The sequence below is a fragment of the Stigmatopora argus genome, chromosome 21, assembly GCF_051989625.1.
Source record: "Stigmatopora argus isolate UIUO_Sarg chromosome 21, RoL_Sarg_1.0, whole genome shotgun sequence".
Lineage (NCBI taxonomy): Eukaryota > Metazoa > Chordata > Actinopteri > Syngnathiformes > Syngnathidae > Stigmatopora > Stigmatopora argus.
Window position 1 is genome coordinate 4,991,784 of NC_135407.1, and position 26,723 is coordinate 5,018,506.

At 42.9% G+C, this 26,723-nt stretch overlaps 1 protein-coding gene and 1 long non-coding RNA gene across 5 annotated transcripts; one reads left to right on the top strand and one right to left on the bottom strand.

The window, feature by feature from the left end:
• Positions 1-878: 878 nt before the first annotated feature.
• LOC144067112 (uncharacterized) lies at positions 879-10,069 on the bottom strand. Its single transcript, XR_013297838.1, has 3 exons — positions 9,988-10,069; positions 2,941-3,138; positions 879-2,421 (listed from the first exon to the last, which is right to left on the bottom strand). It is a non-coding gene; the product is annotated as an uncharacterized LOC144067112 (long non-coding RNA).
• On the top strand, positions 6,431-26,064 carry cdk6 (cyclin dependent kinase 6). Of its 4 annotated transcripts, none has more exons than XM_077590614.1 (9): positions 6,431-6,850; positions 7,616-7,957; positions 10,258-10,393; positions 15,366-15,533; positions 21,020-21,129; positions 23,646-23,696; positions 23,775-23,910; positions 24,584-24,771; positions 24,923-26,064. In XM_077590614.1, exons 2-8 carry the CDS (start codon positions 7,734-7,736, stop codon positions 24,734-24,736), a joined length of 978 nt encoding a protein of 325 aa, XP_077446740.1. In that variant the 5' UTR covers positions 6,431-6,850; positions 7,616-7,733; the 3' UTR covers positions 24,737-24,771; positions 24,923-26,064. The 4 variants fall into 4 exon arrangements, with proteins under 4 accessions (XP_077446740.1, XP_077446737.1, XP_077446739.1 ...); XM_077590612.1 differs by lacking the exon at positions 6,431-6,850 and adding exons at positions 7,169-7,260; positions 7,438-7,524 and having other exon boundaries at positions 24,584-26,064; XM_077590611.1 differs by having other exon boundaries at positions 6,432-6,850; positions 24,584-26,064.
• The last annotated feature ends 659 nt before the right edge of the window (positions 26,065-26,723 follow it).

The following is a 26,723-nucleotide window of genomic DNA, read 5'->3' on the forward strand; positions in this document are numbered from 1 at the left end:
TACCTCACAAACTCAACTGGCGTGTGTTTGTGCTCGCCTGGCCTGGCACGTGTGCGCATAAAGAGGCGAATGGACACAACCACCTCTATGTTCGCTCCTGCAATAAACTGGCTGCTAAGACACGCTTGGAAGCCGCTATTCGGGGCATTCCACATTTAGAGGGCATTTTGCCTTTCAAAGTCTTCCAAAATAAGGCTTAGCCTTTCACTTTTTTTACCTTAAGGCTACATATTCATTAAAAATGGATGATAAAATGTCAATCTGCGTCATCTTTTACAGATTTGGGAAGCTAGCGGATTAGCTCGCTGTTCTCACCAACAAGAAACGCTTTAAAAAGTTGAGAATTTTACAAATAATGACAATTGTAGGTGAGTGGTTAGGGTTAGGGTTCAATCCTACGTGGGTTTTGAGATTCCTGTGTGGGGTTTTGCGTGGGTTTTCTCCGGGTATTTTCTTCCTACATCCACCCAGCATGCATGCTAGGCGGATTGGACGCTCGAAATTGCCCCTAAATGAGTTAGCCACCGAGTCAGTGTGTCCAAAGTCAGCTTGGCTGGGCTCCAGCACCCCCTGTGATCAGTATAAGGATAATTGGTACAGAAAATGAACGATTTAATATTGTCTTTTTCGAGTCATAGGCCAAACAGTGTTGCTAAACTACAAATGCTAGCTTTTACCGTACAAGCTAGCTTGTTGAATTCATTTGAATGACTAAAGTACAATAAATGTATATTGCTTTTACTGACCCTTTTCTTCATTTATCTAAGGATTTTCCGTCTTATTCTGATCAAAAAATACACAAAATACAGTATAAGTTTTGCTTTTATTGCAATATTTCTGCCCACGCCTTTTACTAGTTAGCCCAGCACACTCCCCAAATAAAAGATAGCATCGTTCCTGTAAGAAAAGACATGAGCGGATAAGGAATTCTTCTTGTGAAATCATAAGGCTTTTCATGTGTGGAAAATAAACATCTGATTTCATCAGTCAGTGGTGTTAAGTCAATAAAACACGCCATAACGGTTGATATCAAGAGTTTTCTGCCCATGCGCGGGTGTCACTTGAACAGAGCCCGGGGGCATCCAAGTGGATCGAGACAGCTGGAACCGAGGGGGGACGTGGAGGACAATGGCACTCTCGGTTAATCATTCATTGTCTTAATGAACGGCAGCGAAGGTTCTTTTTGGCCGAAAATAGGTTTGCTAACTCGTTGTGGCTTTGTAACTCTTCAATCCGCTCTGACTGGGAGAGTTTGACATCGACCATTCGCTAAAAACAAAACAAAACATCATTTACTACTTGCTAGGATTCCAATCACTCATTTGTACCTGTTCTTAATTAATAAAAAATGCTTAACGTTGAATTGCTGCTAGCTGAATGGGGTTTGGGTCATAAAATAATGAATGCCAACAAAAATACAATATTATGAATTCCTAACATGACAAAGTGTCATAATAATATTAAGGACAGCCCTGTTATAAAGGTACATTCCTAATAGAATATTAATCCCATTCACTAGTTTAACGTTAGAAGATCATTTGAATACAATCTATTTACAATACGTATATTGGGTTGATACTGTTGCTAAGGTTATAATCCAAACTACGCTTTATCATATTCAAAGATAGTTCTCCTATCTTTCTTAGCAGCAACAATATGGTTCATTCTAATTTCTAAAATCTACTTAACGAAGTGGCCGGCGAGTGTTTGTTGACCGTTCCACCTCGGTTACCAAGTGGCAATGATTTGGGGTTACTACATTGGTTACCATGGTGACCAGTAAAGCACCATAACACATCTATACTGTCTTTTTTAACCTTGTATTTCAACCCGCATGATTTCACTTAATGGACTCTCAATACCAAACGGGACCAACCAGATCTTATCTAATAATGCCATATTCCACTGCCTTGAATGATATCGCTCGCAATCGCATCCAACTTTTTTATCCGCGGATGTCGTCAGCGGCGGCGGAGATTTGTGTGTATGTGTGTGTGTGTGTGTGCGTGTGTGTGTGTGTGTGTGTGTGTCCAGTTCTGGCCCTCCCCATCTCCGGAGGCGGCAGGTGTTCCTGTGTCCCCGGCAAAAGAGCAGGTTTTTATGTCGCCTCCTCTAGCTAGTGGCTTGGTTGTCATAGCGATGGCCCAACAGAAAGAGGCTTGTGTCTGGGGGCCTGCGGAGGGACGAACGACGAGGACAAGGGAAGAAGAGAGAAGGGCCTTTGCTTTACGTGCGCCACGCACTCCAACAGAAAGCGCCAGAGAGGAAAATCAAGCCAGGGAGATGCTCAAAAAAGCACAGATGGTCCACTGGCGTCCCGTCAGAAGCTGCTGCTTAGATCAACTCCGTCGTCCACGGCGAGAGACGTTGTCCAATGTGTTTGGACTGCCATTGGGTGATCGATCATCTTTCAGCGCCGATCTGTTTTCATGGTTCATATATATAAGTAAGCAAGGGGGAAACTGCGCATTTTCTGCAATTTAAATAAATTCATCTCAAACTACCTCATTATTAATGAGGTTTTCATTTTTTTTAAATTCAGACCAAAGCATGGAACAGTCAAATCCACACAAATAATTAATACAATGATATTCTCCAATTACCGTATTATGCTGTTTAATATACCCCCCCCCCCCCCCCATTTAATATTCCTGGGCATATTAAACGGCAGGGGTATATTAAATGGCGCACAAACGGGAGTCTCAAAAAAGCAAAAATCATTTAATATACCTATATATTAATATATTATATATATTAATCAGCATAATACGGTAATGGCAATGAATCTAACAATAGATTCACGTGTATAGAATAGTTAAACAAATTGCAGTGCATCCAATTAAACTATGAGATTAATCTACCAACTATTAATTTGATCCATCTATCAAATGAATCATTTTAGGCTCATTTTTAAAGTCACTCTGGCTCTTTTCACACTACCTGTTGCAAAGACATCCCCAATCCAAGAAAGACCAAAATCCATCTCCCCTCTTGTCCGCACGCCAGCGCCAGCGTGTGCAAGGAGATCTGGCAGCGACTGCGAGTCACCTGCCCCTCATTGGCTTCTGCGGCCCCCCCATGGGAGCCTTGTAATTCTCTATTGGTTGAGCTGATGAGCAGCTGCCACACGCGTGCTCCCTAGAAACACACACAAGGATACAATAAAACACACATAGCGACTGTCTTTGCACTTTGGGTTAACTTTCCATTATTGACTTGGACAGACGAATTAAGACAAATGACAACTGTGGCACATTTTAACTAGGAAAAAAAAAGACTTTTTGTTATCTTGCTAAAACTTGTACTGCCACACCTAAATTAGGGCTGTCAGATTAAATGTGTGTTTTACTGAGGACAATGTATTCATTCATAATAGTCACATCATTTATTTGGATTTGAACTAAACTGAACTCTCTTGACCGCCATGATGTATGTATATATTTTATCAGTGGTGTTCCGTCAGTTAGCTTCCTTTCATTGCTTTTCCCCCTGGTTGCACTGCTTCCAGATGTGTGTTTTCATATTGAAGCATTTAACCAATCACATTTCAGCCATTATTTGTTGACAGGGTCAGAAATCTGCCTCAAGGCCTTCACAATCAGTTCTGCAGGCTCTGCTGCATTAAACAAGCGTTGATAAGACTGTTGCTTTAACCAATCAGAATTCGATTTGGTGACACCAAGGCCTTCTCGCAGGCATAGGGATACGTCATCGCTTTCACCAACTATGATTGGCTAGTGATAGAGTGGACTAGCCAGAGCTAGCAAGCTGTATCTGTAGCGAGCTGCACAAGCAAATATATTGTTGTGTTGATTTAATAGCGGTTTTGTCAACCCGCAATGGCTGAAGGAGGAAAATAAATGGATTTGTTTGCAGATTTACTGTCAGAGCCGTTTTCAAGACGGACTTTTCAAGAAAAAAAAGCTGGACATCATTAAGAAAGGTCGGACAACTCCAAAGCAAGCAAGCCTGTCACAACCGGGAACGAACATTTTCAGCACTAAATCGAATAAAAACGTATGCCAGAAATACGACAGGACAGGCTCGACTTTCAGCATTAGCTTCGATGGCGATAGAAAAGGAGGAGGAAAGAAAGGAGGATGGATATTGTGTACAGTTAAAAAAGATTTTTGGTGAGTAAAATATGGCTATATTCCTAAATAATATTTCAATTGTATGAGGTTATTACTGATGCGACTTTATGTCGCAGCTGTAGCTGCAGTAGAGGTTTTATAGCCATAAAATAGTTTTTGAGGGTTGGATTGATTCCGATAGCTGAAGGCGTCACTAGGAAATTCACGGACCGCCACTGTATTTTATGTATAGAGTGTGACAAGCCCTGGTGTCAAATTATTTAAATAAAAGGCCAGCTACAGGCGTGTAAGCTGCAAAAGCATGGGAAGCATTTACTGGATGAGAACATCACTCCAAAAAGACACGAGAACAAGCTAACCGCTAGCTCGAGTTGGTCCATCTTGTTAGAAAACCAGACAAATTAGCATGAAAAAGAGCAACTCACAATGTACCAATTACTGTAAATGTGCAAATTTACATATTTTTCCCTCATCATTGTTGCAGGCAAATCCTTCTTGATAGCCATTCCCCGGCTTGAATATATTAGCACGAGGGATTCTTTTCTCGGGCTGCAAAACAAAACAATGATCAGCGCTGTGTGTGGTAAAAAGACCTCAAAACGTTTACGCTAACACATTGCGAAAGCCAACGTTGGATATCATTTCCCACATCGACGGCCGTGTCACTGTTTGACAATGTAATATATTTTCTATCGACTTTCCGCAGTCTGTGTTTATCTTGTGAAAGATAATCGCTTTCTGGAGAAAAGGGGGGTGGGGAGGTTCTTTTTAGGGGCTCCCTGGCAATAAGGCCGTGAAAAGTATTACGGATTGATGATACAATCTGTCTTTTCTTTTACATGCACATCAAAAAACTGCATTCAAATAAATGGAAATGGGCGCGTTGCAATCTCCCGTAAAAATCAAAACAAGAGAAAGTCATTCCAGAAGTGTGAAAGTGTGTATGGTCAGTGATAGTCTATCAAAGATCTAAAACACTCCCATACGCAGTTATGAATCAGAATGCATGTTGCTGCAAGGCCGCATTTGGCAAATCAGCTCCGTGTTGTGAGAATCTGCCACCGGCGTCCCTCGCGTGGAGGAATGCTGTTTGACGGAGCCACTCCTTTACATTTTATATCAATGTAACTTCAAAAATCTCGTGCGCGCGCACATTTTCTCACAGTCAACATTGGCTTCGGCCTCTTTAAAGGTGTGCTTGTTTCCTCTGAAAAGCAGAAGCATAGACACATAGACACCTACATTTTTAACTGTCTCAGTGCAATGCAAAATTGACAGTTAATGAATTAATTTTCATAAAAATGATATTTCACGGCCAAAAGGAGCAGCTTTGCTAAGGTGGACATGTTTGCATGCAGTTGTTCACAAATTGGTAAACCTTCATTTCATGTGCCGTGCAAAGGTCAAGGGGGTGCTGGAGCCTACGAGGATTGATTGCAAGGATGGGTCTTTATTCTTTATAGATAGGTCCATTTATGAAATGTTGTCGCTAATAAAATTCATTTCCTCGTTGAAAGAAGACCAAAGATGACGGAAAAAAGGACAGTCGAACCGTCGTCCAATCAGTTTTGAAGCTTTCTCTCGTGAAAAATTGGATCAGTTGGAGCTCGGCCAGATGGATATGAGTATTATCATCGTAGCGGATATTTGGAACAATCAATCTTGCGTTCCAGGTTAGGGTGCGGCAAGAACGGAAGACTAATTTGGATCTCATTTCATGATCAAGTCTTTGATTTCTGTCCATCATTTCAATGTCACTTGCTGTAGTATTTCATAGCACCTTTACGTTTGTTTTGTTTTGGTAAATTAGCCAAAATTGACACTAGCCTCCAGAACGTAAACACCGATTTAGCGGAAGCGACCTCGTGTTTGCAATTTTTGTTACGGGGGCCCAATTGGACTTTTTTTTTAAATGACAGCCGGGGCAGAGGAGCGTCCCCAAGTCACAACCCGAGCCCCCTGGGCCTTGAACCTGACCCCTTCAGGAACATCCAGGTTGAGCGCCGCACATCGCAGCACCCCGCTGGCGCATTGTTTACCGCCGCAGCCCCTCAATGGCAGCTCGGGGGAGATAGATAGTGTGGCCGTCCAGCCAATAAACCTCCGCCGTCCCCCTCCCCGACCCCTGCGGCGCTCCGGAGTTTGACACGGGAGACAAAACCCGCCGGCGAGGAGGACTATGAATGGTAAAAGCGCCGAGGAGGCCGAGGGGAGAGCAAAGAGGAGGCGGTGTGCCTTTGTAGTCGGGGAGGAATGCGGAAATGTCCCCGCTCCGTGTCAAACCTCTCTGAAGGGGGTCAGGCCACATTCAGCCGGCGTGGGAAAGCCAGGCGGAGACGGAGCTCACACGGCCGAGCGGCATGGGCCTGTTTGGGGGATATACGCTAGCGAAAAAGGGGGGAACCTAAAGAGGAGCGTGGCTTCGGAGGGCTTGTATCACGCGTTTGCCTTTGTCCCGCGTACCCCTGGTTGAAGCGAGCTTTCGAATAAACCCTCCTCCTCCTCCTCCGCCTCCGCCTCCTCCACCCCCGCACCCTCCGCCTCCTCCTCCCCGCGTTTGTGTGTCCCTGCTCGGGCTGGTGCAGTTTGAGGGATGGGGGGTTAGAGCATGCACCGTCCGACGACTACCTGTGTGGCCCCCGCATGGAGGACAGTGGACAGGGGATGCGTTTGAGCGACTGCTTTTTCGGTCGGAGACCCCAGTGCCTCCTCACCTTAGCGGACATGCCGACATATTGTTGACAACATTAAACGAGGTAAACACGGAAAGTTGTGCTCCATGTGATACCAAAGTCGCCTTTAAGCGTAGCCTCGGTTTCCGGTAATGTTATCCGAGCAAAAGTGAGCATTTGAACGCAGCATTTGAATTTATTTTAATTTTTTTAAGCAATTAAATTCGGTTAAACAGTCGTGGCTGTTATTTAAGAATTCAAACGTGGCGAGTGCAATTATGGAAGTTATTAAATAAGGCTCGAGGTGTAAAAGGTGAGTTTTTTCTGCGTTTTAAAAGGACTTGAGGCTGTTGAAGTTTAGACAATGCAGCCTGGAGACAGCCACGTGCTCGTTACGTTTGGGTGGCCTCAGTGACAAAGTTTGAGCTCCAAGCAAAGTAAACTCAAATCGGACCTAGCGCAGTTATCGACAAACAACACTCCAAACGAGCCAAGTGCGGGACAAGTATTTTATTTTTGGCCTGTTATCATCAAATTCGCCCTAATTCCCTTTAACATTTCGGCCAGCTCGCGTCTTGGACGCGAGTCTTTGAACGCACCAGTGTTTAACATGAAGCTAGCATAAAAACGCTGACTTTTTTGTGTTTTTGGTTGTTTTAACATTGTTCAAGGAGGAGAATATAAGTTAACGCCGCGTAACAGGAGCAGGAGTGCGAGTTGGGAATTAACGAGACTGCTGATAGTCGGAATGAAACATGGTGACAGTGCCGTAATTGCTACCTGGGGCACATTTTGACCAACTGTGACAAAGATGGTGTCCACCTCCATCCGTGTCTCTCTGTCATTTAGGCATCGCACGTGCCGCTTTCCCCCGTGAATATGGCTTGGTGAGAAAGTCTGGCTCGTCAGCCTCGCCGGGAATCCCCGCACTGTTTTCAAGAAGAGAGGAGGGGAAAACTAAGGCAAAATGGACAAAGAGACGATTGGTACGCAGTATGAACCCGTGGCGGAGATTGGAGAAGGTGCCTATGGAAAAGTGTACAAGGCGAGAGATTTGAAAAACGGGGGCCGATTTGTAGCCCTAAAACGAGTTCGGGTCCAGACGGAGGAAGAGGGGATGCCTCTCTCGACTATCCGGGAGGTGGCAGTACTGAGGCAGCTTGAGGCCTTTGAGCATCCTAATGTCGTCAGGTAAGTTTGGGGATTCAAATATTGTCTATGTTCTATGAGCATGTGTGGACTAAATACTCATTTTGACTCCTTGGCAGCCCCTGGGGACGATGATAGACGTCCAATCGGTTTGGACTGGGAGATCCCAGTTGAAATGGATTTGATGCCTATCTCGACAAACGATTCTGTTTCCCCCTTGATCTATTTATTTGTTCACTATTTTCATAATTTGACTCTTTGAAGATGGCCACATTCAATTTTTGTTATGCGAGGGAGTTGAGATGAGTTTGTCGTCAGTAGATGTCCAATCTATTTCAAGTGGGAGAGTTAGGTGCGAATCAATGTCATTCGTTTTGAGTTTAAATTTTAAATCCATTGGACGTCTAGCGCCATCAATAGTAGACAATGACTTAAGGGTAGTGATTGCTTTACATTGCAGGGGATATGCAATAATAATAGTATTTAAAAAGAAGTACGTTTTACAAAAAAATGGTATCATTGCTAAATTATAAGAATCTATTTTATGTCATTAAAGTGGCAATTTGCACATTTTATAACATGACTTTGGGAAAATCCTAGTCATGAAAAAAATAACAAACCAGCATTGTGGGGAATGTATATTTTTGAATTAATATTTAATTCTTGTCTTTGCCACATATTGTTACTCCTTTTCCAGTAATACTAATCAATCCCAAGAAAAACTCACTTTTTCCAAGTTTGACCAGGATTTGAATCATTTTTGGCTTCGTCAACCATTACAAATTTCCATTTTTTCCCCCCATTTGTCCCATACTTCACCCTTGTATTTTTTTTTTTAAATTCCATTGTCAATTCCACACTGAGGCCATTTTGCTTCAAACAATCACCAGTCATTTATCTCTGCCTGTATTTTTCAACGGGCAAATCCTCAAAGGACCTTATACTAGCACGTCATGCACTTTCATGTCCCAAACAATCCTTCCAACCGCTTTGTCTTAACACAATTTACCACAGTTTCAAAAAGTTTTCAGGATTTGACGTTCTCTATCGCAATTGTTTAATTGCCATTGAAACCGGTTTAAGCCAAACGATCTAATCAGGCAGCTCCAGCTCGTGAGGGTGCGCGGTGGACCTTGCGCGAGACTCCCGGCAACCCCTGGATGTTGGTAATGAGCTCCATTATTCATTCCATATGTTGGGTGTCTGCTGAGAGCCCCCATTGTAAGCCGACAATCGAGCGACGAGGGGCGTTTAACCTCAACGGCTATCCTTTGACATCGCGTCGATTGCTGATACCTTGAACCAATCACCTCTCGTACTCGATCCCTTGCAAATATTTTATATAAATTCACTTTTTTATCCCGAATTTGTCAGTAGCATCCTTGTTCTTAAACCCCGTCTAATCCTGTTTGCCTTTTAGAGGACTTAAAGATGTCACCATTTCAAAAGTGAAGACAGATTAAATAGTCCCTGCCATGTTTTGCTGTTTGTAAAGTCATATTTAATCATTTACTTTGACCGAGCTAATATTTGCGGATGATTTTAAAACAAGACGTAAGCGGACACGGTTTTACAAGGTCATGCCGGTGAAGAAACGGTGTCAGCAGGTTCTGTAATGGTTCCTTTAGCTTCCAGCGCTACGGTGGCGGAAGATGATGCCCTCGCCGCAGCCGCCTGGAACGTGCCAGAGAGCATCAGGAGTTGTCGTAGTGCGGCATGAGGAGGAATGCTGCTTGTATTGAGGCTTCACGGCATAGTTTTTGTTTTAGCTTTTCACCAAAGCCTCTTTTGGCAGGTTTGCTGACATCGTGGGGATTCTTGGCTTTTGCTTGTTGCCGACTTTGGCACCATCGTCGATCCCCACGTTTAGGGTTTTCTGGTGTTTAATGGCTGGAAGCTTTTTTTCCCCTCCGATACGTCAGTTTTACTATAAAAACTGACTGGCTATTGCCATCCATGCTAGCAAATTAGCTAATCTATTTAATTCAATTTCTGTTGATGAGATCTAAGTCAATCTTTGCTCTTAAAACAACTTAAATCGTGTTCTATAAATAAAAAAAAATGCTTTTTACCTTAGCGCATCACCACGTTCACCGTTTCCCCTAACTTAAACTACATTAAGCACCACAGAGCAACCCGCACACCCAAGAAAAAGCCAAACCCATTCACTGACCGAATCCTGCGGATGTTCATCCCGTGCGAGGAGAACTCACGAGATTTGCTGACGTCACGCGCGAATTCAAACACGAAGCGTTGAACTTTCCCTGCTGTGTGCCTTTTTTTTTGTACGCCGAGCCGAGCACAATCCGCTGTATTGATGGCTGATTTTTATCCTCTCGCAGGCTTTTTGATGTGTGTACGGTGTCTCGGACTAACCGCGAAACCAAACTCACTCTGGTCTTTGAGCACGTGGAACAAGACCTGACCACCTACCTAGAAAAAGCCCCTGACCCCGGCGTGCCGCCAGAAACTATCAAGGTAACGACCGTCGACTGCTACTGTATTTTCAGGCATATTTGTCACCAAAAAATATGATGACTGAATATGCGCACCAATTAGTCTTGACATGCACGAAATTGCAAGGTGACGAAGACCAAACGCCATAACGCCACACAATGTGGCCGATGCGGTCATTTATTTCAAAATAGAGAAAAGATAAAACGCAAAGCAAAATTTATTTTGACATCTATGAATGAAATTCAAGAAAAAAAACTCACTTGTGCTTGCCATTGCTCGCTCAGGGCGCCGCCATCTTACCGAGCGAAGACAACCTAGACCGCTATGGACACATTTCCTGGTTGTACTGCTCACCTGACCTCCTTTTAGAATTTTTCTATGTTCAGGCAACACCATTTTGGAATTTGCAATCCAGCAGACGATACTTTCGATTCATACAGTATCTAAAAAAATTCCATGTGTGATGATTTTTCTTAAGATTTTCCCCTCAAAGTAACACATTTCTACTCCCTATTAAAACCATACAAAATAAATTGTATAATTCAACGATTCTAAGGCTTATATGCGAGAAAATACGGTAATTTGACTCGCCGGCTATCAAAATCAAAGCGTGCTTCCTCTGGAGTTCTGACTTCAGCTTCTATTTTAGCTCCAAAGGGAGATCTTTGCTGATCTTCTGCGGCTCGCAGGACCACAGACACGTCTGTTTGGTCGCGACTGAACTTTTTCGAGCAAAGCCACGAACGGCGCAGACTGGAATTCTTTGCTAAAGCCCAACTAGCGGGGCGTTCTTTTCTGGAAGGCCGGCAACATGTGGCAAACGGGCTCCAAATTAAAGGCTCTCCCTTTTCACCCAGCCTTCTTTTTTTGCGAGATTCACGTCGGTGCTCGAAAAAACAAGAGTGTAAATGAAACGCTCCAACTCAAAAGCTTTTTGATTCCGACCTCAAAGTTTGACTTTTGGTCGCACAAATTACGATCCCGAGGAAGTCCCTTCGTCAGTTATTCGACTCGGTGTTTACTTACAATTTGCCCAAAGGTCGGAACTGGACGCGCCATTAACATCCACCCTGACTGCCTTCTTTTATATTTTAATCTTTCCCACAAACCACTCTTTTTTTTAAGGTCTCTTAATCGTGTTTCAACCCCGAGGTCCTGCAATTTAACGTGGACAAAACCAGGCAGTTATAGATCCTTTTTTAAAGCCTATAAGTTTAAGTGTCAGTTTTGAAATGGAGAACTCACGGAAGTAGAGTATCGCTAGTTTTTTTTTCCCCCCGCCCCGAGGTCAAGTCAACTTGTAAATGTTCAGTAATATTGTCGATGTAGTATGTATGCATAGGTGGATCTGGCCTGACGCCTTTATCGGGATTTTAGTTAGGAAAAATGGAGTGTCTATGTGAAAAAAGAATTATGATGGTTAATAGTATTGTCAGATGGTTATTATCCTATTTCAGTATTTTGTGTTTAACTGATTGAGTGATCACCCGCTCAATGTAAAACCAGATAGGTGCAAAGGCAAAAGAATGTTTCGTAAACTTAATCTTACTTTACAGCACTCGCATGTCGCACTGTGTCCTACCCTAGTCCTCCCTTTTGGTCAAATATGAATAAAAGAATCATTAGTTTACACCACATGTGTCAAAGTGGTGGCCCGGGGGCCAAATCTGGCCTGCCGTATCATTTTGTGTGGCCCGGGAAAGTAAATCATGAGTGCCGACTTTCTGTTTTAGGATCAAATTAAAATGAAGAGTATAGATGTATATTAAATTTCCTGATTTTCCCCCCTTTAAATCACTAATTGTCATTTTTTGATCATTTTTTTCTGTTTTTAGTTAAAAAATCATTTTTAAAAATCTAAAAATATATTTAAAAAAGCTAAAAAAAAAAACATTGTTTTAGATCTATAAAAAAACGGAATATTCAGGGCTTTTAATCCAGTTCTTTTAATTCATTTATTTTAAAAAAATCTAAATATTATATCTAAAATGGTCCGGCCCACGTGAAATTGAGTTGACGTTAACGCGGACCGCGAACCAACCCGAGTCTGACACCCCTGGTTTACACCATTCACGGTTAAATCCTTAAAAAAAATTTAACATCCCTACATGTTTAAAAAAAAAGTCCTCTGAAACACCTGACACTAAGCAACCGGCCGGCCCACTCCCCGGCAGCAGTCGGTCCACCTCTGCCCCCACCACCCACTCAGCCTCAAGACCCACCACATGCTCATTGATGAAAGAGGCCCTCCTCCAGGAATTAAATGAGCTGGAAGCACATCAAGCGTCCGAGCCGGCCCCGGGCCCGGCGCGCCTGGCCTCGCCTGGGTCCGGGGCCGACCCGGCGCTTGGGTGCCGCCCGCCCGCCCTTCTCCGTCATCCAGGCTACCACAGCTCTATTCTCTGAGCCTATAAAGGGGGAGGTTAATGAAGCATGGGGAGGGAATTACACTAACGCTAACCGGCAGATGTCCCATATTGTGCCTGGCTACAATCAACAATATGGCCGCCTTTGGCACATTTGCATTAGAAAAGGAAGCATACCCAGAAAGCCATGTTGTGACTACTTTTCCCTCTTGCTACTCCTCTTTTCAAGGGGCCCGTGGGGGGGTCAAACCTGTTGCCTTTTTGTGCCATGTTATCCTGTTTTGGATTTAGACGTATTGACTTGATGTCTGTTTCAAAATAACTTCATTTTATCCTGGCGAGCACGGTTCGATTGGACTATTTTCTCTTTGCCAGGGTGCGATTTAGCTCCAGTGTCAATTGATATAGTACAAGAGAGGAAGGTGCTTGGACTGACCGGGACAAGGCGGCCATCATTGTTTGTGTGTTTGTCCAAGAGTCACACTTGTGAGGTAATTAGTGTTTACTAGCAAACCCTGCTGAAAGGAAGGACGCTGAAATGGTTATTTAAAGCAGAGAGGAACTGACTGGGGGGTGCTATTGTGTCACCACACACACACAAACACACACACACATACACACACAGAAAATAACCAACTGCCTCCCTCTGTTCTATGTCCCTGTCTGTCTGCTACCCTCCGCACTAGGTCATGGCTGGATGGAGATGTAGAAAGGAAGGTCTGTTTATGCATCCTGCCTGCCCTCGGTCAGGAGCCCCCCGCGACCCCCCCAAAAAAACCTCCTCCTACCCCATACACCAACTTTTTTTTTTTGCACGCGCAAACTTTGACCCTGGCTAGCTGAGGTGCACACAAATAGAAATGTTGCGCAGCGTGTTTACGGGGACAAAAGGAACACGCGGTTTGTGTATACAAACTGCGGTTCGGGGACGTCGGCGCTACACGGCGGGGCGCCCCGTCTCCTGCCCCGCGCCGCTTGCTAATGTTTTCTGCTTGAGTGTGCAGGCCTCTTTGACTCACTCACCAGCTGGTCAACCCGTGAATAGAGCCGTGGGCTCGGCTCCATGTCACTTGTGAGGTCTTGGCTGGGGTCTTTTTGGGGAGGGTGGGCCACTGCTGTGCTAAGGGGGCATGTGTGTGTCTGTGTGTGTGTGTATGTGTATTTACAGGACAGAGTGTCAATGTAAAGGCTGGGATAAGACACTGGACTCCCCCAAAAAGGCTTTCACACACACACTATACGTCCAACGAGAGCTCCCTTACATCATTATTTTGACAGTGGATTGTTTTTGCGCTTGGTTGACTAATTGGTTCATGTATAGATCACCAAACTTATTATATTATAGATGGAAATGTGCATTGAAACTATGCACGGATAGACTTTTTTTGCAAAGAAAATTTTGGGGGGGGGATTAATGACCAATCAGACTGCTTCGTGAGAGGACAACAGCTTTAAAAAATACATTAAAAAGTAAATCATTTTTAAAAGCCAAAAAGAATGTTTACTTTTTTGTCAGTTATGACAATATTAGGAATAGGCTAAAAAAGCACATTTGGACAATTTCTGTTCAATAATGTCTATAAATGGTGAATCGACTGTCATAAATGAATTATTTTGTTAGGCTGTGAATTCGTGTCTTTCAATGCCATTGACGGGAGTAGACATCCAATCCATTTTGACTGGGCGACTGGTCGCTGCCAGCCTCTCCCAGTTAAAATAGATGACACATCTAGAGCCGTCAATGGCAGTCAACAAGTTAATCATGAAAACCCTATCTTCTGAATTTCGACATGTACGCTGTTATTTTTCTTTTAAATACCATACACCATGTCAAATCAAAGCTCTGGTGCTTTTTTACTTAAAAAAGAAAATAGCATTTCGTTACTTGTTTACAGGTGCAAGACCTGTTTTAGGAGCAATTCAGTTTGGGAGGAACAAGTCCATGCTGGTTTTTACATAGTTGCTTTCTCCCCTGTGCTAGTTTACTTTAGCTGAAGCGTTATTGATTCAGTGCCTATGGCCATTTCTGAGGTCAGCCTGTGGTCATAAAATGAGAGGGAACGCCAATTAACTCCAGCGCAGCAGCTGCTAGGAAACAGAGCTCCGTGCTTGTGTCGAGCGGGGCTTTGTGTGTGTGTGTGTGTGTGTGTGTCAGTTATCAAACATCTGCCATGGTCCACTAGAAAAGACGCAGGCCTCCCCCTTTAACTCCTTTGCTACCAAACTGCTATTTTAGTGACGCCAAATTTAATTCATTGGTACTATTGACCATCATAGGTGTCCAATCTATGCCAACGCCAGGCCTCCAAGTCAAAATGTATTAAACATCTATCGCCGTCCATGTCGCCGGCAGCCATTTTAGCTTTATGCTTTAACTCGCCATGATTTAACTTCTAGTTAGTTATCATATTAACACAGTCAATGAATGCATTGTGAGTTCAAAATGAGCTTTTATTTAAAATACATACTAGCCACATCCATTCAAATACATCAAAATTAATACTAAAATGCATGATATTGTGGTGCATAGGGATTTTTGGGATTAACCCAAAATCAATTGGAAGAACTATTTACAAAAGCAACAAGATTGTCGTCATTGTTTTTTTCTTCTGTTTTTTGTTTTCCAGGATATGATGTATCAGCTGCTCCAGGGTCTGGACTTCCTGCACTCGCACCGTGTGGTTCACCGTGACCTGAAACCCCAGAACATCCTGGTCACCAGCGGAGGACAGATTAAACTGGCCGACTTTGGTCTGGCTCGCATCTACAGTTTCCAGATGGCGCTCACGTCTGTGGTGAGTCCAAATCTGACACCCGGTAACCTTACAGTTGCTTACCTTGGGAGACCAACCCCTCCATGATTGACTTTCTCGGCGTAAAGTGAGAGTTAAGACTCCCATTGGCTGTCCTGAGGAATTCCTCAATGGCAATACGCGGATTTCCCACTTTGAGGTCGTTTCGCTGAGCTTCTGGGTTTCTGATGACCAGATAAAACGGAGACGGCGGCACTCTTTAGAAGTCCTTGAATTAGGGAGAGATGAGACGTCTAAATGTAGATCAGTCCTTTTTTTGTCCTCAATTATCTAGCCCTATTTTCTTACCAGCCTCCCAGTCAAGACTCTCCAATTTACATCATGTACCACAATGGGGTTTTTCTTCTAGGCCTTCCGACTGACAAGGGGACCAGTTTTGAGGTTGCATTCTAATAAGGGAATTCACCCTGAGCTTTGAGTGACACAAATGCTGACTCATAAATCATTGGCACCCACAAAGGCATTTAAAGTTTTAGCTGGCTCGCACACACGCACTCATTTCCTTCCTTGATTATACAGCAAAGGCCACAATAATACAAGTGTTTGCGGTAGGCTGCAACTCTTGGGTTCCAGATAAATGTTCCCGTGTTTCAAATTCCCTCAACGTCAATCTCCCAAAAACACACACAATCTTGATTCAGCCATTTTGTGCTCGTAATTGACACGAACAGAAGATAACACGACTAGAAAATGTTCTAGGCGATCTATCCCCCCCCCTCTCCATTGCCCAACACAAAGCAGTTGCGGATTTAGTCACCTAATGCCACCGTTATTGGCAGACAGATGGGTTATGGAGAACTACTGTTGCTTAAGGGAACTAGACACTTCTCTCTCAGTGATTCATTTTGCACTTGTAAAGTGACACCTATTTCTGGTGCCTTCGTGTGCAAAAGTTGTCAAGTCTCCATTTCCCTCTGACAAAGTGAAATTTTCATTTTGACTCAACGGAGAAAAGATGCAAACACCTTTTTACGCCTCGGAACGGTAACCGAGGCTTTGCACTCGGCTTTTGCGTGAAATCTGACAAGTACTTGTAAATCTGCTATTCGTTGGGTTATGACACCAAACGCGTGGATTTAAAAGTAGACACGCATGGTTGAAGATGACTGACGGGTTCATTGAAGCACCGTTTGACTACATTTTGCATATTTTGGGGCTCCCTGAGAGGTAAGAGGGAGACCACCCATTGGGTTAGTACATAGGCCTCCATTAGGCTGCCTCTAGTAGTCCCGAGGGGCCACTTGCTTTGTTAATGGTATTTTAATGGCTCAGTGTGCCTTGAGTGACAAGCAGATGGGCCAAGATGACATGTCAATCTGACATGCCATTAAAAAAAACAGGAGGTATATCGAGATGGACATGAAGAGAAAATGTGGCCCTTTAACTAACGTCAACATCAAGAATTCTAACCTGTATTCGGCTTTTGGTGGCAAAGATCAGTCAAAACGTCCCAAATATTCTGGTTTCCTGTTTTATTTTGTCTCAAAGGACATCGCCACCTACTGGTCTGACACTGGTCTTAATGCTTCTGGCGTGCTCAAAGTATCATGTGACCACATTTAAGATTTAATTTCAGGGCTGTCTTCACTGTTCACATGCATTGTTAGATTACATTCTGATGGGATTTGTTGAAGCAATAAGATCCCTTTCATATGTCATGTGCAAGTTGTTCCTTGTCCAATGGGATTGCAGCCTCGATCACTCTGTTTTCTGCTTGGTCTGGGGGTCGCGGCATTTAACCGAGGCAAGATTATCGCCGTTACTCAGATAGGATCGAGACAAATTCGACGACACTATCTGCCCGCGATTTTTAATAAGGAACTGGTTCTCCACGAATTGATCGGTTGTGCTCCAATGCATTTCTGCTATTTGTAAACGGAAACAATGAGGCAGGCTGGCAGGCACCAGGGAGGCGGGGATGGGAGGGCAATTCAGGAGAGCACGTGTAGCGCTCTCTGGGATTGTTTAGATATCGCCTCAAACAGCTCCACATGAGGAAAAAAAGGAAAAAGCCTAGTCTGCGGCTGAGAGCAAAGGATCTGCCCCACAATATTCATTTAGCCAGCATATTGAGTTCAGTACACTCGCACACGTATATCAAGGGTGCACTGGAAAGCCGACATTATGTTGGCGGCTAACTGCCCTAACAAGGCCTAAACTATATTAACCCATTAGCAGGCTAAGAATTAACTTGCAGTGTGTTAACGCCTTGGCTTTGGATAAACATCAAATCCTGTCTTGTTAATACGTTAGCTAATAAAATTTGGTAAATCACGCTAGTTTATTTTAGTTGACGCATTTTGTGAGATAACGCATGGCGAGTTAAAGCATTGTGAGTTAAAGCATTACGAGTTAAAGCACGGCGAGTTAAAGCACGGCGAGTTAAAGCACGGCGAGTTAAAGCTTTAAATGGTGCTGCCGCAAAGCTTTTTTGCGTTAACTCTCCCGTCGACGACATTATCCACCGGTTATCACCACCAATGGTGGCCATCGACTTCTAATCTGACGCCAACCTTTTGGCGCGGCTGCAGTCGTCCGAGTACGAATCCTAAACAGCGGGAACCGTGCATGCGCACACCATAGTGCAACGGGATATGGACGCTGCGTCCGTCCGTAGCAGGAAGGGGGGCGGTGGGAGCGCCCGAAAAAAAATGACGGCATATATCTGGAATTTTCCAGCTAATGATGTGCGGATGTGGTAGCGCAGGGGAGAGAGAGCCACTGACTGTGCTGTCTTTGTTTCACTCGCTGAGGGCCTCATGCCGCATTCCTGTACGTTGCGCATACTTTGGCAGCGGCCGCTTTTACTGTACACAGTTTGTCTGCCGCTCAAGCACTTCTCCTTCCAGCCATGTATCCGCCTGGCCTTTAATCTCTCTTTTATGTCCTTTCTTGGCCAGGTGCGCCGCCATTGTTGTCGCCGTAAATTACGGAACGAGAGGGAAAGTCGCGAGCCGGTCGAGAAAATGGCGTTACGAAAGCGAGGGGGGCCGCCGGTCGGCTGGCCGTAGACTAGGTTTTTCCTCATATTATAATTATTTCTATATCCTCTGCCTACACGCCCCTTTCCTCTGAGATGCACTTCAATTTGTGCCGAATTGCTCTCAGGAATGTAATCGCGTTGGGGTCGAAGACTGATAATACGGGTTGGGAAATGTCAAACGTTTCCTGAAGATTTTCCGTAATGAATGACTAAATGCTTTCAATCTTTTTGCAGCTGCTAAAAGATAAATCCATAGTGCCCTGTAAAGCTTCAAAAATGTCTATTTTTGAATGTCTGCCCACGTTTTAGAGAACTGGCTTTTATTGCAAAGCCACATAGCAACTGATTTTCAACATATTCATCCAGGATAATGTGGGTGCGCCAAACGCCCACACACTGGCACGCACACACCCGATCGTCGGGGGGCCGCGGAGGTCTGACCCGGGAGGTCCGGAGGTCCTCCGGGGCAAAGATCTCAGCGGTGAGAGTGGAGGACAGTGTCGGTCGGTGGTGAGGGGGAGGATGCGCTCAGCTGAAAGGAATTCTCAGAATGTTGTCCTTTAATCTGAAGTCAGCCTCTTTCACCACTCTCGCACACACACACACTCACACACAGACTGGCTAACTTTTGAGGTTTTTCCTGCCTGCGCTTTGTTTGACCCCCCTCTGGTGTTTGGATTTCCGTGTAGAAGAAGGGAATGAACCAGTAATAGAAAGACAAATACATCAGCAGACTCCAGAAATGACTCTCTACTTCCTTCTTCCTGTGTTCTACCAGTCATTCTTTTTTTCTTGCAGCACTCTTTTTAGCTGCCTTTCACAGGGTTTGACTTGAGTCAATCTTTTGCCCAATGTTTGGGGTAAAAAACAAAAACAAAAAACAACAACAGGACTTTAATCGATTGCTAGATTAATCGCAGAAAATGTGCAGTTCCTCTTCCTGATACCATCTGTATTGCCTTCAATAGTAGCCAATCAAATCATTTTATTTGGCTATTTAACTATACAAAAAAATATGTTAAATCACAATGTGCTGCTAGATTAATCATCAAAATAGATTAGACATCTATTGCCATAAATAACCATCATTCGGTGACATCAATTCAAATGGATTTGACATCTATCACCGTCAAAAGCAGCTCAAGAGTTAACTAAAATGCCATTGAAGTCAAATATGAAGTACAAGGCAAAATTCAAAGATGACTAAGACTAAGAAACAGAAAACCCCAAATATTTCTCGCTATAAAATACCCCTATAAAATCTTGTCTTGGCGCAAAACAAGACCTAATTGAAAAATGATGGGCACTTTTTTTCCCAAATTGACAAACACCGTGCCAAAAAGTTAAAGGTCGTGCCTTCAAAAACGATCATAGAACTAATTCAACGTCATAACTGTGGATTAACTACTACAAAAACTCTTGGATGTCACCCCATCTTTCTTCTGGTGCATGTGGGCGTGAGCAGCAATATTTGTGGGCAGATTTTTTTGGTTTTCGAATAACTGAATCGCACTGCTGCCGGATATACTCCGAGCTCCGCGTTTGCGGTTCTTCTTAGAAGGCTCGCCGTGCACGCTGGTGGAGTTTATGTTACTTTTCAATCTGCAAACTCGCGTACTTCATGCCGTGGACTAAAAAAAACACGACAAACGAGGGGAAAATAGCACTCGGGGAACTTCAAGTATAATTTTGCAGACTCTATTTTGAGTGTACAGGCCCCTAGATTTTAAAATATAACTTTTTGAGGTCCCGTGAGTAGCTTTTGGTAGACCGTCTTAGCCAAATTGCGTCACCTTCCGCCCTCACTTCCACCTAAGCAGGAAACAGGAGATGAGAGGATCTGCAAAATGGAGCCTTTAAGTCTATTCATAGTCATTTGAAAGTAAGAATGGAACAAGAACTCTATATTCATGTCTTTTCCAGACTATAAGTTGCTGTTATTTTTTAATAGTGTGGCCGGGTTTATACTCCTGTGCGAATTATTTAGGAAATTATTCAAACATTATTATATCATTTCACAATTTATTAATGCACTCAACTTCAAGGGGGGCGCTCTAGGCTTGTGTTGATCATTTCAAAATTAACGGTGGGTGGGCTTTTGGTTTTTCCTCTTATGAATCGCCACGTTGAACCCGTAGAATCGGCTGTAACTTATAAAAACAAGTGTGTAATTTCTTTTTTCTAGCTTGTTTTTATTTTTAAAAAATATGTTCAGGCTCTTGTTGCCTCTATTCTTTTTTTATTTTTTTATTTTTTAAATGCCTTTGACATGACACATCTGTTTTTTTTTTTTATTTATTTACTTAAAATTCCCCCAAAATGCAACCTATACTACTGTGTGACTTATCTATATATTTTTTTTAATTTTCATTGTGCATTGTTTGGCTAGGGCGACTTATATTCGGGTGCGATTTATAGTCCGGAAAATACGTTAGGTACAATAGATTTTCAAACAAGCTTGTTTTGTTTTCTGTGATATTTTTAGGTGGTGACCTTGTGGTACCGTGCTCCAGAAGTCTTGCTGCAGTCCAGCTACGCCACCCCGGTGGACCTGTGGAGCGTCGGCTGCATCTTTGCTGAGATGTTCAGGAGAAGGTGAGACCAAATGTCAAATGTAGTCGCAAAAAAAACCCCCAAAAACCCGAGCAAGTGACCGAGGACGCACGAGAAGATTCAGATTGTGGCTGCCTAACCTTAAATGACATTTGTCTGTCGGTTCGGAGCACTGACAGTCGAGTCATTACAGTTGGCTTATCAAAACGTTCCAGTAATGACTGTTAAGTCGCTGTGGTTGCAGCACACGGCTTGAGACGCCGCTTCTTGATACACACTTGCCGATTGCTAGTTTGTGGTCTAACTGACTTAACAGCAAAAGATCTTCTATCGTTAGTTCATCCCCCCCCAAAAAGCTGATCGTGACCACTCAACCACTAAATTTAGCGCAATCTTACCAAGAGTTTGTAAATGCGACCAACTGTGGTGAAAAGTCAAATGGGCCTGTAATACATTAAAAAAAATGCAACTAAAAAGGGAAATGAATCAAAAATATAGAAAATTATTTTGAATTTTATAAACTGTACAAAGAGAAAATAATATTGAGGTCTATTGTAGCAAGTCTTGCGTCAAAAAGAGCAACCGTTTGCTCATTTTTGCTTCAATCCCCAAAATGTCGGCGTCCAATCCTCGCCGGTGCAAATGGATCGCCTGGTTTGTCAACCTCAGTGGCAGCAAACGAGTTAAAAAGCAAATGTGCCATTTGAGAAGGCCGTAATGGAGCCGCGCATACGCCCACGTGCGCACTCGGCCGCTCTCAAGGTGATTAAGGTGGGTTTTAAAAGGCCACCTGTTGGGGATTAAAGGGCACCTGGGAGGCGCTGGAAAAGATGGAAGCAGAACAATGGATGCCCATTCCATTGTTTCAAGTCGAACCGCCTCCAAAAATCGCTGCTTTTGACAACTCGGCTGCAATCGAGCACACACCTCCACTCATTCGTCAGAAAAGGCGCCACTTCAATTGTTATTACTAGGACTGGCCCATAATTTTAAAAAATGCAATCGGCTGAGAGCATGGCGATTAATCCCGATTAATCGCACCGCCATAAAATATGTGGTGAGCGCCCCAAAATATCATCCTACATCTTGTTGCATTGCGACAACATACAATAAGTTTTTTTTTTTTATTAATCGTATTGTTATCATGCAATCCGAGAATAAATTCAAAACAAATATACAGCATGTTTATTTTAGACATGCTCATCAAAACCTCCTAAAAGTTTGCTAATTATATTAGTTTATTTGCTATTGAATGAAAAAGAAAATAGACTTGAAAAAAAACATGGGAAAAAAACTTTTATTCCCCCAAAAATATTTTTGGGGGGTAAAAATCATTCTTTCTTGCTGTTTCCATCTCAAATAGATACAAATGTATTACTTTAAAGAAAGCTTTCCAAATTTACCCGTTCACCGTCAAACACACCAGCATTTAATTTAATACCTCCGATAACGACATTGTGGCGAAGAAAGGAATTTGAGCAAGTATCATACAAGTCCACATTTGCATGGCGAGGGATCATGTCAGGGTGCGTCACGGATCCCAGTTGAAAAGGAAAAGAGCAACCTGCCCCATTGTTGACATTCCTCTCATCCCAAAAGGTCGAGCTATGTTGTGTCAGTGGTGGGCTCTCATCCCTGTTGACTTTCTCACACTCGCCTTTTTCTATTGATAAACCTCCAGCACGTGTGCATGTCTTCATGCCTTTTCAAATAGCTCCCTTTTTTTTTTAAAGAATCCGATCAGACATTTTTCTTGCAAAACATCTTTTCCCACCAAACTTGACACTCACGTGCAACCGCACACACACAGCGCAAGCATTCCAGAGGTTGCAGCGGCGGAATGTGGGACAGCGCAATTTTGGCAACCCGAGGAAGCATGAGTCAGCTGACTCACCCACCCCGCTTTATGTGTGTGTGTATAGAAAAGAGGGGCAGTACAGTTTATGCGAATGCATTTTTTTTTTTTACATGGAGGAACGAATGGCACGTTGTGTACGAGCTCGTCGTCCAAAACTGTGCGTCACGGACAAACCGCAGCAGGTTTAAAAATGGCTGCTCGTTTTGGCGTCGTGGCTTTTTAGAACTGATTGGAAGCGGCTGACGATGTGTTTTTCTTACGGGGAGGTTTAAAGAAGTGTCAAATGAGCGATCAAAATTGTGTTTTAGCGTTAGCGATGGCAATAGACTGGGATTTTCCCAGGCAAAACGGATTGGACTTCATTGGTCCTTAATGGCAGTGATTGTGGAATCTTTTTTCATTTGACTCGAGTGAATCTGTTACAAAGATGTAATCCTTTTGGTCTATTGCTATTGTTATGCAATAGATTCATTATGATTAATTGCAGAATGAGTTCATCTTTGTATTTTTTTTACTTTGTAGGTCATGTTAGTGTGAAATAATCTTGAAAAGTAATCAAATGAATGTTCATAGTGGACCGGACAGTTAGTTCCGTTTGGTTTCCAAGGGGAAAAAGTAATCATTGTAGACTATTTCCAGATGAATTGCACATAAATTGAATTTGTAATATTGCTAACTTTACTCTGTTTCTCCTTCGCAGACCTCTTTTTCGCGGGAGCTCCGACGTCGATCAGCTGGGCAAAATTTTCGAGTGAGTACTTGCGTGTCCGTCTGATTGCAAATGAGGGGAAACCCTAACGCTGAGCGGGCCGTCACCCCCCCCACGTAGTGTTGTCGGGGTACCTTCGGCGGAAGACTGGCCCCAGGAAGTGGCCTTACCGCAGAGTGCCTTCAGGCCCCAGCCCGCTAAGCCAATAGAAGACTTGGTTCCCGACATAGACGAGCAAGGACGGGCCCTCTTATTGGTGAGTATGCGCAAACTGGAAAATTGTTGTAGTATGGTAGAACATCTTTGAAACGGTGCCCTGTGATAGGCTGGTATAGGCTCTAGGATTGTTTACATGTGATCACTATTCCAAAAAAAAAAAGCTTCAAAATGAAAGCATTTATAAAAATTAATGGTTATATTTGTACTTGAATTGGAATTATATTATTTATTTATTTTTCTTCACATTTTTGAATGTTTACTAAGCATTAAAAAGTCCCTCAAAGTAAATATCTCACTGGTACAATTTGTTATATTATTGAGAATCTGCTGTTGAATTTTTATCTGGAAAAAAAAGCTTCCAAATGCAAGCATTTATACAAATTAATGGTTATGTTTGAACTTGAATTGGAATTGTATTATTTTTTAATTTTTTTTCTTCCAATTTTCTACATGTTTCTAAGCATTAAAAAGTGTGAATATCTCACTGGTACATAGTCAATTTTTAATATTGTTGAAAATCTACTATAGAATTTTTATCTTTTTGACTGTTTTCATTGTTTTGACTCAAAGTGACTTGGCATGATTGACAATGTTTACATTGAGGCTTTCAACTGACAACAGAATTTGAAACATTCAAAAAAGAAGGCCTCAAAGTGAAGGCGTTTGCTCCCGACAAGTCCTCAATTGCGTATTTTCTGTCTTCCCTCCAGCAATTCCTCGCCTTCAACCCATCCAGGAGGATCTCTGCATTGGCCGCACTTACTCACCCCTATTTCCAAAGCGTGGACAGCCTCAGTCGAAGCGTGTACGCGGCTCAGCCCCTTCCCAGTAACAAGCCCACCATTGAAGAGAGGACTGCCTGAGAGTCCTCGTTGCCCCTCGTCGTGTCCGCAAAAAAGTATTTCCCCGACCCCTCCTCGAATTTTTAATTTTTTTTCCTTCGTGCCCGAGGAATTTGGTTGAAACACAAAATGATACGCCAAATCACAACCCTGTATGCTTATTTTTTGTATTTTTTTTTATTTTTGTCTGTTCCCCTTCATTCACAGGTGGGTATACATACTCCTAGGAATGAAGACTTTCTACCCAAAATATATGCACGAAAGCTATCTCCCCCTATGAACTGATGGATTGAAATCGCTGCTTTTAGGTTCTAAAAATGTTGATTGACTACATTATCAATGCAAAGACAATTGTAAGTCTTGACTGAAACAGTCGAGGGATCGCGTTGGATCGGAGGGCCGTCTTCTCGATACCTAAAATGGATTTTTTCTTCAACTTTCTGGACTTGTCAAGCACAAGCCGGCAAACCAATTGAGTCATGCCGAATTGCCATTTTTTGGTTTTCTTTTTGCAGGCCTTACAAACGTTTTACTGCCATCCAGAGGATGCCCCAAGGAACTGCAGACCAGTAGCAGGATTCTAATGGTCTTGGCAACTTTGGGGGTCAAGCACACTTAGAGGCATTTAATACATTGACGGCGATGGTCGTACAATCCATTTTGGAGGAGCGTTTGTCTCTTTCCGGTCAAAATGGATCGGACGTCAATCGCCGGCAACGGCCAATGAGCACTGCCGTTGACGTTGGTGATCAATCGCCGATGAGGTTCACCGCTTGTGAACTAGAACGTGAGCAAATATACTACCATCTCACTATTGAGAGTAACCAACCCATCAGTACATTCGCCGTCGAATTGTGCTAACATTCTGTATTTAATTTTATCGTTGAGTCTTATATGCATGATTTATCAAGTTGGGTACTTGATTCAGAATATGCCGGAACCTGTGTTAAGGATCGATTGTCAATGTAAGGAATGTTAAAAAAAGAAGAGGAAAAAAAACGAAACAAAAAAATGGGTAGATGTTGTACTGCTTGTAGTGCAGCAATTCTAGATGTTCCAGTTTTTGCATTGTCAACCCTTAGAAACGTCACGGAAACGCATCCAGCTAGCGTAGCGAGGGTCAGTGGAATGTCGTACGGCCAGAGTATTTTGTCAAAAATCTCTGGCGGGTTCTGCGGGTGCTTTTTTTTTAATGCACACATCTTTGGAGAAAGGAAAAAAAAAACATTTTTTTATAGGTATGAAAAGCAAGTTGCAGAGATGTATTTTTCTATATCAGTAGAACAGTAACATACTTTTAACACTGGTGTACCCTCTTAACTGGTCGTGCTGCTCAAACATACGCACACTTTGGCAAACAAAACAAAAACAACTCATTCTTTCTCAGGTTTTTTGGGTGTCCAAACCTTCCGCGCAGTTTGCACATCTTTGGCGACTAACTGACCACATTACAAACTCCTTCAGGTTCTGTCAAATGATCTCATCTTTGATCATATCCTACTGTCCTATTTATCATATACTATGTTACTGTAGTCGTGACTGTCTGAGTATAACTGCCTGTATGAACTGTTTTCTCATAAAAGGTAACATTTGATCACAAATTGGTGGACATAACCGCAATTTATTATCAGCTCGACTAAGCACTGTGTCAACGTTGTGTCTGGAAATGACTCGTATCTGTTGTCGATGACTTTCAATGCAATTGTTTCCATTTATATACAGGTTTTGGGAATGACTGTTTTAGGCTTTTTAACTTGATACAATCACTGTATGTTATTTCTTAGCCAGTACACAAAATCACATTTCAAGTGAATCAAACTGAATTCTACATTTTTTGCTTTTTCAGGTTCCGCTTGATCCGTATTTGTAACCCAAATCACACTCGTTCCTGCGTCACATTTTTTTAAGCACGTACAATTGGGACTTGGAACAAAACAGTCATTATTTTATGAATTCAACATTTGGTGTCTTATTATTGTTTACACCAGCTCAATAAAAAGCCGCTTTT